The sequence below is a fragment of the Salmo trutta genome, chromosome 16 (assembly GCF_901001165.1).
Source record: "Salmo trutta chromosome 16, fSalTru1.1, whole genome shotgun sequence".
In the NCBI taxonomy this organism is placed as follows: Eukaryota; Metazoa; Chordata; class Actinopteri; order Salmoniformes; family Salmonidae; genus Salmo; species Salmo trutta.
Window position 1 is genome coordinate 4,801,095 of NC_042972.1, and position 10,980 is coordinate 4,812,074.

The 10,980-nt window shown below is 44.7% G+C and overlaps 1 protein-coding gene across 1 annotated transcript; it reads right to left on the minus strand.

Moving 5' to 3' along the window:
• Positions 1-189: 189 nt before the first annotated feature.
• Positions 190-10,701, minus strand: vgll4b (vestigial-like family member 4b). Its single transcript, XM_029692825.1, has 3 exons — positions 10,156-10,701; positions 9,858-9,972; positions 190-1,076 (listed from the first exon to the last, which is right to left on the minus strand). Exons 1-3 carry the CDS (start codon positions 10,429-10,431, stop codon positions 829-831), a joined length of 639 nt encoding a protein of 212 aa, XP_029548685.1. The 5' UTR covers positions 10,432-10,701; the 3' UTR covers positions 190-828.
• Positions 10,702-10,980: the final 279 nt, after the last annotated feature.

The window sequence follows — 10,980 nt, forward strand, 5'->3', positions numbered from 1 at the left end:
ATGGGAGGAGGGTAGAGGAGAGAGGAGAAGGGGAGGAGAGGGGAGAAGAGGAGGAGAGAGGAGAGGAGGGTAGAGGAGAGGAGATGGGAGGAGAGGGGAGAAGGGTAGATGACGGGAGACGATACTTTACAGTGGGGTACTAGGGAGATGGAAAGGGATAAATCAGATGGGTGAAATAAAAATAATGGCTTTTTCTTTCTTTAAAAAAATAAAAATGGGGCGACAGATTTGCATCCGAGTTTTCTTTGGCAACGAAGGCATGTGGTTGGTTGAGATGCTTCTCCATATAGAATCCATAGGATAGAAACAAACGCTTTCCTCACGTTTAGCTTTTCTTGTCAAAAGTTTTTGGGTATCCAATAACGCAAACCTACTGCAACAAAATAACACAATCCAACTAAATGACAAAAAGGAAACCTCTCTCTATCCTCTATGGTTATGTACATGGCTATATAGCTAGCTACTAACACAGCTCTCAGTGGGACCAAATCATTCAGGGTAGTCTTATACCAGGGACCAAGGCCAAACCCTCTTCAAGGCTAGAGAGCTACTGGAGGATGCAGGGTTTTGCTCCAGCCCTGTTATAAAGCACACCTGGGTCATATGCATTAGCGCACATTATAGCTAAATAACAACAGAAAACTAAATGAATCTAAAAATCTGCTACTTCTCGGGGTCTTGCTCCAGGTGTGTTAGATGGCGTTAGTGCAGGGCTGGAGCAAAACAAGAACACAGCCTCCAAGTAGTGGTTCAACCAGCCCTGTGGTTGGTTACAGTGAACAGGGCGGGGTATAGCTGGCTCTGATTGGCCTACTCTAGCTCCTCCCTTCAGGACACAACCGAGGGGGAGTGGTTGTGGTTGACCATGTGACTGTTGGGGGAGGAGTCAGGGGAGGAGGAGGAGCTTCCTTTGGCTTTGATCTGCAGCCAGGTCTCTCCTAAGGCCTTGGTGAAGTGGTCGTCCACAGAGCCGGTGATGGACACAGAGTTAGTGACTGGTTCCGGCTGCTTGTAGTTCCTCCCCAGGCTGCGACGGAAATGCTCCTCGATCACCGGGTCAACACACACCGTATTGGCTGGAGAGAGGGGGAGAGAAGAGAAGAGGACATTTCACTTTTGTGTGAGGAGAGAGGAGGAAGAAGCAAACTACACGAGACACTAGTTCATTAAATCTACTACAGCTACAGGACTATACATATATTGACCCGTCAGACAGAAGACTGAACATGATAAACCAGCCTGCTGTCAGAGAGACCTGTGTGTTTCATAACGGCTGGCCGTGGAACAGTCCAGTCTGGTGTTTTTCCCTGGACAAACTGCTAGAACCCTAAGACTTAAAACTCTTTAGGCGATAGGGGGCAGCATTGGGAAGTTTGGATGAAAAGCGTGCCCAGAGTAAACTGCCTGTTACTCAGGCCCAGAAGCTAGAATATGCATATAATTAGTAGATTTGGATAGAAAACACTCCAAAGTTCCCAAAACTGTTAAAATAATGTCTGTGAGTATAACAGAACTCATATGGCAGGCAAAAACCTGAGAAAAATCCAACCAGGAAGTGGGAATTCTGAGGTTTGTAGTTTTCAAGTGAATGCCTATCGAATATCCAGTGTCTGTGGGGTCAGATTGCACTCCCTAAGGCTTCCACTAGATGTCACCAGTCTTTGGAAGTTGTTTCAGGCTTCTATTGTGAAAGGGGAGCGAATAAGAGCACTCTAAGCAGATGGCCCAGGTGAAAGCCTTTAGTTTAGTCATGCGCGTGGCCGTGTGCGCGAGCTCCGTTCCCTTTCCTTTCTAATGAAAACAGTATTGTCCGGTTGAAACATTATTGAATATTTATGATAAAAACACCCTAAGGATTGATTAGAAACATCGTTTGACATTCAAATGGAACTTTTTTGACTTTGTGCCCGTGCTTTGTGCATTTGGATTACTGGACTAAACGCGCAAACAAAAAGGAGGTATTTGGACATAAAGATGAACTTTATCAAACAAAACAAACATTTATTGTCTAACATGGAGTCCTGGGAGTGCAACCAGATGAAGATCATCAAAGGTTAGTGATTCATTTTAACGCTATTTCTGACTTTTGTGACCTCTCCTTCTTTGGAAATGGCTGTATGTTTTTTTGTGGCTAGGCGCTGACCTAACATAATCGCATGGTGTGCTTTCACCATAAAGCCTTTTTGAAATCGGACACTATGGTTGGATTAACGAGAAGTTTATCTTTAAAATGGTGTATAATACCTGTATGTTTGAGGAATTTTAATTATGAGATTTCTGTTGTTTGAATTTGGCGCCCTGCAATTTCACTGGCTGTAGGCCAGGTGTTCCGCTAAATAGGTTAAATAGAGGTCTAATCTTTGGATCGGTGTCATCATGGCATCTGACAGCCAAGGTAGAGTCATTGAGACTATATCCATTTTAAAAGTTAGCAATTTTCTTCTTCCTTTGTGTTTGAAAAAAAGCATAAAGCTTACATTGGTGATTTACTGCCACCTGCAGTGCTGGAATCCTGAACTAACTCTTGTGGCCACTAGATGGCGGTGATATAGCTTAAAGCCGTTACCATAGGCAACCCACTTTGAAGAAGACAATGCTCTCTGATCATTGGCCCGATCGCTCCCAACACATTAGAATCCCCACCCAGTTGACTACTTTAAAATGGTGGAAGCCCTCGATGGTAATGTCCATGCTAAAACGGGTTATATCTATGTTGAGTCTTTTCATTCAAATCAGATTGTATATGTCACATGCGCCGAAAACAATAGGTGTACACTTCAAAGTTTACTCACAAGCCCTTAACCATCAATGCAGTTCAAGAAATAGAGTTAAGAAAATATTTTCTAACTAAACAAGTAAAAAATGTAATTAAAAGTAACAATAAAATGACATAACAATAACAAGGCTATATACAGGGGGTACCGGTAATTTGTAGGTAGGGGTAAAGTGACTTTACATAGACAGTGATTAGCAGCTGTGCAAAAACAATGTAAATAGTCCATGTAGCCATTTGATTAATTTTTCAGCGGTCTTATGGCTTGGGGGTAGAAGCTGTTCAGCAGTCTGATGGCTTGGGGGTAGAAGCTGTTCAGCAGTCTGATGGCTTGGGGGTAGAAGCTGTTCAGCAGTCTGATGGCTTGGGGGTAGAAGCTGTTCAGCAGTCTGATGGCTTGGGGGTAGAAGCTGTTCAGCAGTCTGATGGCTTGGGGATAGAAGCTGTTCAGCAGTCTGATGGCTTGGGGGTAGAAGCTGTTCAGCAGTCTTATGGCTTGGGGGTAGAAGCTGTTCAGCAGTCTGATGGCTTGGGGGTAGAAGCTGTTCAGCAGTCTGATGGCTTGGGGGTAGAAGCTGTTCAGGAGTCTTATGGCTTGGGGGTAGAAGCTGTTCAGCAGTCTGATGGCTTGGGGGAAGAAGCTGTTAACCTGTTGGGGTTAGGGGGCAGTATTTGCACGGCCGGATAAAAAACGTACCCGATTTAATCTGGTTACTACTCCTGCCCAGTAACTAGAATATGCATATAATTATTGGCTTTGGATAGAAAACACCCTAAAGTTTCTAAACGTGTTTGAATGGTGTCTGTGAGTATAACAGAACTCATATGACAGGCAAAAACCTGAGAAGATTCCTTACAGGAAGTGCCCTCTCTGACCATTCCTTGGCTCTTCTTGGCTCTGTTTATTGAAAACGCAGGATCTTTGCTGTAACATGACACTTCCTACGGCTCCCATAGGCTCTCAGAACCCGGGAAAAAGCTGAATGATGTAATTCCAGCCCCTGGCTGAAAAACATTAGCGCGTTTGGATAGTCGTCTATCAGAGGACCATCAGGCTGAGGCTCGTGCACGAGGGGATCCCATGTTTTTATTTTCTCTCTCTTTGAACGTAAACACGCTTTCCCGGTCGGAATATTATCGCTTTTTTACGAGAAAAATGGCATAAAAATTGATTTTAAACAGCGGTTGACATGCTTTGAAGTACGGTAATGGAATATTTAGAATTTTTTTGTCACGAAACGCGTCGTGCGCGTCACCCTTCTTTACACTTCGGATAGTGTCTTGAACGCACGAACAAAACAGAGGATATTTGAACATAACTATGGATTATTTTGAACCAAACCAACATTTGTTATTGAAGTAGAAGTCCTGGGAGTGCATTCTGGCGAAGAACAGCAAAGGTAATAACATTTTTCTTATAGTAAATCTGACTTTGGTGAGGGCTAAACTTGCTGGGTGTCTAAATAGCTAGCCCTGTGATGCCGGGCTATCTACTTAGAATATTGCAAAATGTGCTTTCACCGAAAAGCTATTTTAAAATCGGACATAGCGAGTGCATTGAGGAGTTCTGTATCTATAATTCTTAAAATAATTGTTATGTTTTTTGTGAACGTTTATCGTGAGTAATTTAGTAAATTCACCGGAAGTTTGCGGGGGGTATGCTAGTTCTGAACGTCACATGCTAATGTAAAAAGCTGGTTTTTGATATAAATATTAACTTGATTGAACAAAACATGCATGTATTGTATAACATAATGTCCTAGGTGTGTCATCTGATGAAGATCATCAAAGGTTAGTGCTGCATTTAGCTGTGGTTTGGGTTTATGTAACATTATATGCTAGCTTGAAAAATGGGTGTCTGATTATTTCTGGCTGGGTACTCTGCTGACATAATCTAATGTTTTGCTTTCGTTGTAAAGCCTTTTTGAAATCGGACAGTGTGGTTAGATTAACGAGAGTCTTGTCTTTAAAATGGTGTAAAATAGTCATATGTTTGAGAAATTGAAGTAATAGCATTTCTAAGGTATTTGAAAATCGCGCCACAGGATTCCACTGGCTGTTACGTAGGTGGGAGGATTTCGTCCCACCGACCCTAGAGAGGTTAAGGAGCCTTTGATTAGCTGTTCAGGAGTCTTATGGCTTGGGGGTAGAAGCTGTTCAGCAGTCTTCTGTGGATCTGTTGGGGCGGATTGGAGTGTGTCTTGGGTTTCTGGGATGATGGTGTTGATGTGAGCCATGACCAGCCTTTCAAAGCACTTCATGGCTACTGACGTGAGTGCTACCAGGCGGTAATCATTTAAGGTTACCTTCGCATTCTTGGGCAAAGGGACTATGGTTGTCTATTTGAAACATGTGGGTACTACAGACTCAGTCATGGAGAGGTTGAAAATGTCAGTGAAGACACTTACCAGCTGGTCCACGCATGCTCTCAGTACACGCCTTGGTAATCCATCTGGTCCCGCGGCCTTGTGAATGTTGACCTGTTTAAAGGTCTTGCTCACATCGGCTACGGAGAGCGTGATCACACAGTCGTCCGGAACAGCTGGTGCTCTCATACATGCTTCAGTGTTGCTTGCCTTGAAGCGAGCATAAAAGGCATTTAGCTCCCCTGATAGGCTCGCGTCACTGGGCAGCTCGCGGCTGAGTTTTCCTTTGCAGTCCTTAATAGTTTTCAAACCCTGCCACGTCCAACAAGCATCAGAGCTGGTGTAGTAGGATTCAATCTTAGTCCCGTATTGACGCGTTGCCGGTTTGATGGTTCGTCTGAGGGCATAGCGGGATTTCTTATAAGCGTCCGGATTAGCATCCTGCTCATTGAAAGCAGCAGCTCTAGCCTTTAGCTCGGTGCGGATGTTGCCTGAAATCCATGGCTTCTGGTTGGGAAATGTACGTACGGTGGGGGTCAAGACGTCGACGTACTTATTGATGAAGCCGGTGACTGAGGTGGTATACTCCTCAATGCCATTGGATGAATCAAGGAACATATTCCAGTCTGTGCTAGCTAAACAATCCTGTAGGGTAGCATCCGCGTCATCTGACCACTTAGAGACGAATATATTGATAAAAGTCACCTTGTCCGAGAGAGATTTACATGGTTATGAATTGAATTTATTTTTGGTAACAGACATGTACAATGTGGACCCAGAGGATACCACTTGAAAGTATTAATTATCAAAACATCACGTACGGGTAAGCCTACATTCCCTATGGGAAAAATTAATGGTGGAAAAATGATTGGAACCATTTCCCTGTTTGTCCGGAAGGTTTTATGGGTATTATGACACCTCCACTGTGGGCCTCTATAGTACACTACTTTTGAGCAGCGTTCTACAATAGTCCCATTCTACTGGTCTACACCATTTATTTAACTAGGCAAGTCAGTTAAGAACAAATTCATATTAACAATGACGGCCTAGGAACAGTGGGTTAACTGCCTTGTTCAGGGGCTGAACGACAGATTTTTACCTTTCCTCTGGCATTCGATCCAGCAACCTTTCAGTTACTGGCCCAACGCTCTAACCACTAGGCTACCTACAGTAGTCCCATTCTACTGGTCTACACACAATGACTTTACAACTATTAGATCATGTATGTGTATCACTGAGGATAACTTGTTGAGCACATATTGTGTTTAATAATACCAGTATTTTTTGTTGGCAGGTCTTCTCAAATCAAATCAAATTTTATTGGTCACATACACATGTTTAGCAGATGTTAATGCAAGTGTAGCAAAATGCTTGTGCTTCTAGTTCCGACAGTGCAGTAATATCTAACAAGTAATCTAACAATTCCTCAACAACTACCTAATACACACAAATCTAAAAAGGGAGGAAAAACAATATGTACATATAAATATATGGCCAAGCGGCAATGGCATGGTGCAATAGATGGTATAAGGTACAGTAAATACATATGAGATGAGTAATGTAAGATATGTTAACATTATTAAAGTGGCATTGTTTAAAGTGACTAGTGATCCATTTATTAAAGTGGCCAGTGACATGAGTCTCTATGTAGGCAGCAGCCTCTCTGTTTAACAGTCTGATGGCCTTGAGATAGAAGCTGTTTTTCAGTCTCTCGGTCTCAGCTTTGATGCACTTGTACTGACCTCGCCTTCTGGATGAAGCGGGGTGAACAGGCAGTGGCTCGGGTGGTTGTTGTCCTTGATGATCTTTTTGTCTTTCCTGTGACATCGGGTGCTGTAGGTGTCTTGGAGGGCAGGTAGTTTGCCCCCGGTGATGCGTTGTGCAGACCGCAGCACCCTGTGGAGAGCCTTGAGGTTTAGGGCGGTGCAGTTGCCGTACCAGGCGGTGATACAGCCCGACAGGATGCTCTCGATTGTGCATCTGTAAAAGTTTGTCAGGGTTTTAGGTGACAAGCCAAATTTCTTCAGCCTCCTGAGGTTGAACAGGCGCTCTTGCGCCTTCCAAACACTGTGGGTGAACCATTTCAGTTTGTCTGATGTGTACGCCGAGGAACTTAAAGCTTTCCACCTTCTCCACAATGTGGATAGGGGGGTGCTCCCTCTGCTGAAGTCCACAACCATCTCCTTTGTTTTGTTGACGTTGAGTGAGAGGTTGTTTTCCTGACACCACACTCCCAGAGCCCTCACCTCCTCCCTGTAGGCTGTCTCATTGTTGTTGGTAATCAAGCCCATTACTGTTGTGTCGTCTGCAAACTTGATGATTGAGTTGGAGGCGTGCATGGCAATGCAGTCATGGGTGAACAGGGAGTACAGGAGGGGGCTGAGCATGCACCCTTGTGGGGCCCCTGTGTTGAGTGTCATTGAAGTGGAGATGTTGTTTCCTACCTTCGCCCGTCAGAAAGTCCAGGACCCAATTGCACAGGGCAGTGTTGAGACCCAGTGCCTCCAGCTTAATGATGAGCTTGGAGGGTACTATGGTGTTGAATGCTGAGCTGTAGTCAATGAACAGCATTCTTATGTAGGTATTCCTCTTGTCCAGATGGGTGTGTGTCTTGGCAGTTGCAACGTCTGTGGACCTGTTGGGGCGGTATGCAAACTGAGGTGGGTCTAGTGTGGCAGGTAAGGTGGAGGTGATATGATCCTTGACTAGTCTCTCAAAGCACTTCATGATGACAGAAGTGAGTGGTACGGGGCGATAGTCATTTAGTTCAGTTACCTTAGCCTTCTTGGGTACAGGAACAATTTTTTTTACATTTACATCTTAGTCATTTAGCAGACGCTCTTATCCAGAGCGACTTACAGTAGTGAATGCCTACATTTCATACATTTTTTTCTGTGCTGGCCCCCCGTGGGAATCGAACCCACAACCCTAGCGTTGCAAACACAATGCTCTAACCAACTGAGCCACACGGGACATCTTGAAGCATGTGGGGACAGCAGACTGGGATAGGGAGAGATGGACTATGTCCGTAAACACTCCAGCCAGCTGGTCATGCTCTGAGGACGGAGCTAGAGATGCCGTCTGGGCCAGCTGCCTTGCGACCTGTTGGGGATAGGGGGCAGTATTTGCACGGCCGGATAAAAAAAAACGTACCCGATTTAATCTGGTTACTACGCCTGCCCAGTAACTAGAATATGAATATAATTAGTAGATTTGGATAGAAAACACTCTAAAGTTTCTAAAACTGTTTGAATGGTGTCTGTGAGTATAACAGAACTCATATGGCAGGCAAAAACCTGAGAAGATTCCATGCAGCAATTGGAAATCTGATTTGTGGAATCACCTTCAACACTTTGCCTATGAAACACACCGTGAGTTAGGATTCATTTAGCACTTCCTAAGGCTTCCACTAGATGTCAACAGTCTTTACAAAGTGGTTTGAGTCTTCCATGGTAGAAACTGACCAAAAGAGAGGCTTGGAAAGTTGGTCACAGGGGGAGGGCCGTTACTACTATGACGCGGACGCCCATGGGTACCCTCTCATTCCGAAACATTTTGTAAGACAATGCAATTGTCCGCCTTGAATATTATTGAAGCTCTGGTTGAAAAAGGCCCTAAAGATTTATGTTATACAACGTTTGACATGTTTGAACGAACGTAAATATATATTTTTTGCTCTTTCGTGGCGACAAGTCCTGCGCGCTACAGTACATTATGAGTAGCCTTCGGAATGCGCTAACAAGAAGGAGCTATTGGGGCATACATTATTAACTTTTTCGAACAAAACTACATTTGTTGTGGACCTGGGATTCCTGGAAGTGCCTTCTGATGAAGATAATCAAAGGTAAGGGAATATTTACAATAGTATATTTGATTTTAGATGGTTCCAAGATGGCGCTAATCTGTATCGCCTAGCCTATTTTTCTGAGCATACCACCTCGTTTATTGCAAAGTGTGATTTCCCAGTAAAGTTATTTTTAAATCTGGCAATGCGGTTGCATTCACGAGATGTTAATCTATAACATGTTATTGTGATTACACCATGAGTCGTTAATCATAAAGCATACACCCCCGCCCTTCTTCTTCCCAGAGAGGTGTTCATCTCTGTCGACGCATGAAGAAGCGCGGTGGCTGAACCGACTGACAACATATCCCGAGTGAGCCATGTTTCCTTGAAACGGAGAATGTTACAATCTCTGATGTCTCTCTGGAAGGCAACCCTTGCTCTAATTTCGTCTACCTTGTTGTCCAGAGACTGGACATTGGCGAGTAGTATACTCGGAAGCGGTGGGTGGTGTGCCCGTCTACAGAGCCTGACCAGAAGACCGCTCAGTCTGCCTCTTCTGCAGCGCCGTTGTTTTGGGTCGCCGGCTGGGATCCGATCCATTGTCCTGGGTGGTGGGCCAAACAGACGATCCGCGTTGGGAAAGTCGTATTCCTGGTCGTAATGTTGGTAAGTTGACGTCGCTCTTATATCCAATAGTTCTTCCCGGCTGTATGTAATAAGACTTAAGATTTCCTTGGGGTAACAATGTAAGAAATAATACATAAAAAAAAAAGAAATACTGCATAGTTTCCTAAGGACTTGAAGCGAGGCGACCATCTGTTGTTGGCAAGATCTTGTGGTTCTGTACTGGTAGTAGTATGGAACTATAGTATGCTACTTACAGCATACATGTACATATAATGTGTATCATATATCATAGTATAGTACTTACAGTTGCTGGCTGGTCTCCTGCTGTAGTTGTTAGGCAGGTTGTTGGAACAGCCGTTGTGAGACAGGTTACAGTTACGGTTGTTGGCCGGAGCGCACGTTATCACTGACGGACGATTCTAAACACACACACACACACACACACACACACACACACACACGTGGTTTGAAGACAACTTTTTACCTGCATGTTCTGAGCTTTGAAAGACTGTGTGTGTGTGTGTGTGTGTGTGTGTGTGTGTGTGTGTGTGTGTGTGTGTGTGTGTGTGTGTGTGTGTGTGTGTGTCTCTCTCTCTCTCTACCTGCTGGCGTTCCACAGGACTGACGGTGGGCGAGATGGCGAGAGTGCGGGCGGCGTCCATGTTGTTTTTAGTCAGGGCGAGAGGCTGGTCCATGGCCAGGCTGGGCATGTGGTGGTGGGGGGCGTACAGGTGGTGGTTTCCATGGAGACCCATGGAGGGGGCGGCGGCTCTCTCTATGGGGCTGCGGCTGCGGTCCCTTGGGTCCTTGGAACTACGATAGTTTCCGTTGGAAGGTTTGCCTCTGTAGAGAGTAGGAAAAAGAAGATCATTTTCCATTGGACAATAAAAGTTATCTTCTGTTTTATTCCAACCCCTCTAAGACAGACGAAGAAGAAAAAGGTAATTCAATAGGGCAACGGAAAACATTTTTTCACTTCTTATTGAACGAGCTCAGGTTGTCCCCTCCCTGTGAGGTTTTTCTTCTGTTTGGTGCCTGGTGAACAGGACCCAGAAGAACAAGAGGGGATTGTACGAGGAGGAAAAGAAGGAGAACAAGAAGGAGAACAGGGGGAGGGCCATGGAGCACAGCTATGGGCCCCAGGTAGTCACAGCAGCACAGCTATGGGCCCCAGGTAGTCACAGCAGCACAGCTATTAATACAGAGGGCTTGGCATAGTGGGAGGGAGTCAAACACACCATTCGTTTTTTTTATGCCCTAAAAAAATTAAATAAAAAAAACACCATTCTTGATACACACAGGAAACTGTTCAATGTGGAAAATCCCAGCAGCGGTGCAGTTCTTGACACAAACCGGTGCGTCTGGCACCTACTACCATACCCAGTTCAAAGGCACTTACATCTTTTGGCTTGCCCATCCACCCTCTG

What these genes read in the sequence shown, in the direction of transcription:
- vgll4b (XM_029692825.1), bottom strand. Translation starts at nt 10,431, where the DNA reads ATGGAAAATGATCTTCTTTTTCCTACTCTCTACAGAGGCAAACCTTCC. An exon ending in GTCCTGTGGAACGCCAGCAG is followed by an intron (nt 9,973 to 10,155) that starts GTAGAGAGAGAG and finishes GTGTGTGTTTAG; the next exon opens with AATCGTCCGTCAGTGATAAC. An exon ending in CAGGAGACCAGCCAGCAACT is followed by an intron (nt 1,077 to 9,857) that starts GTAAGTACTATA and finishes CCCTCTCTCCAG; the next exon opens with CCAATACGGTGTGTGTTGAC.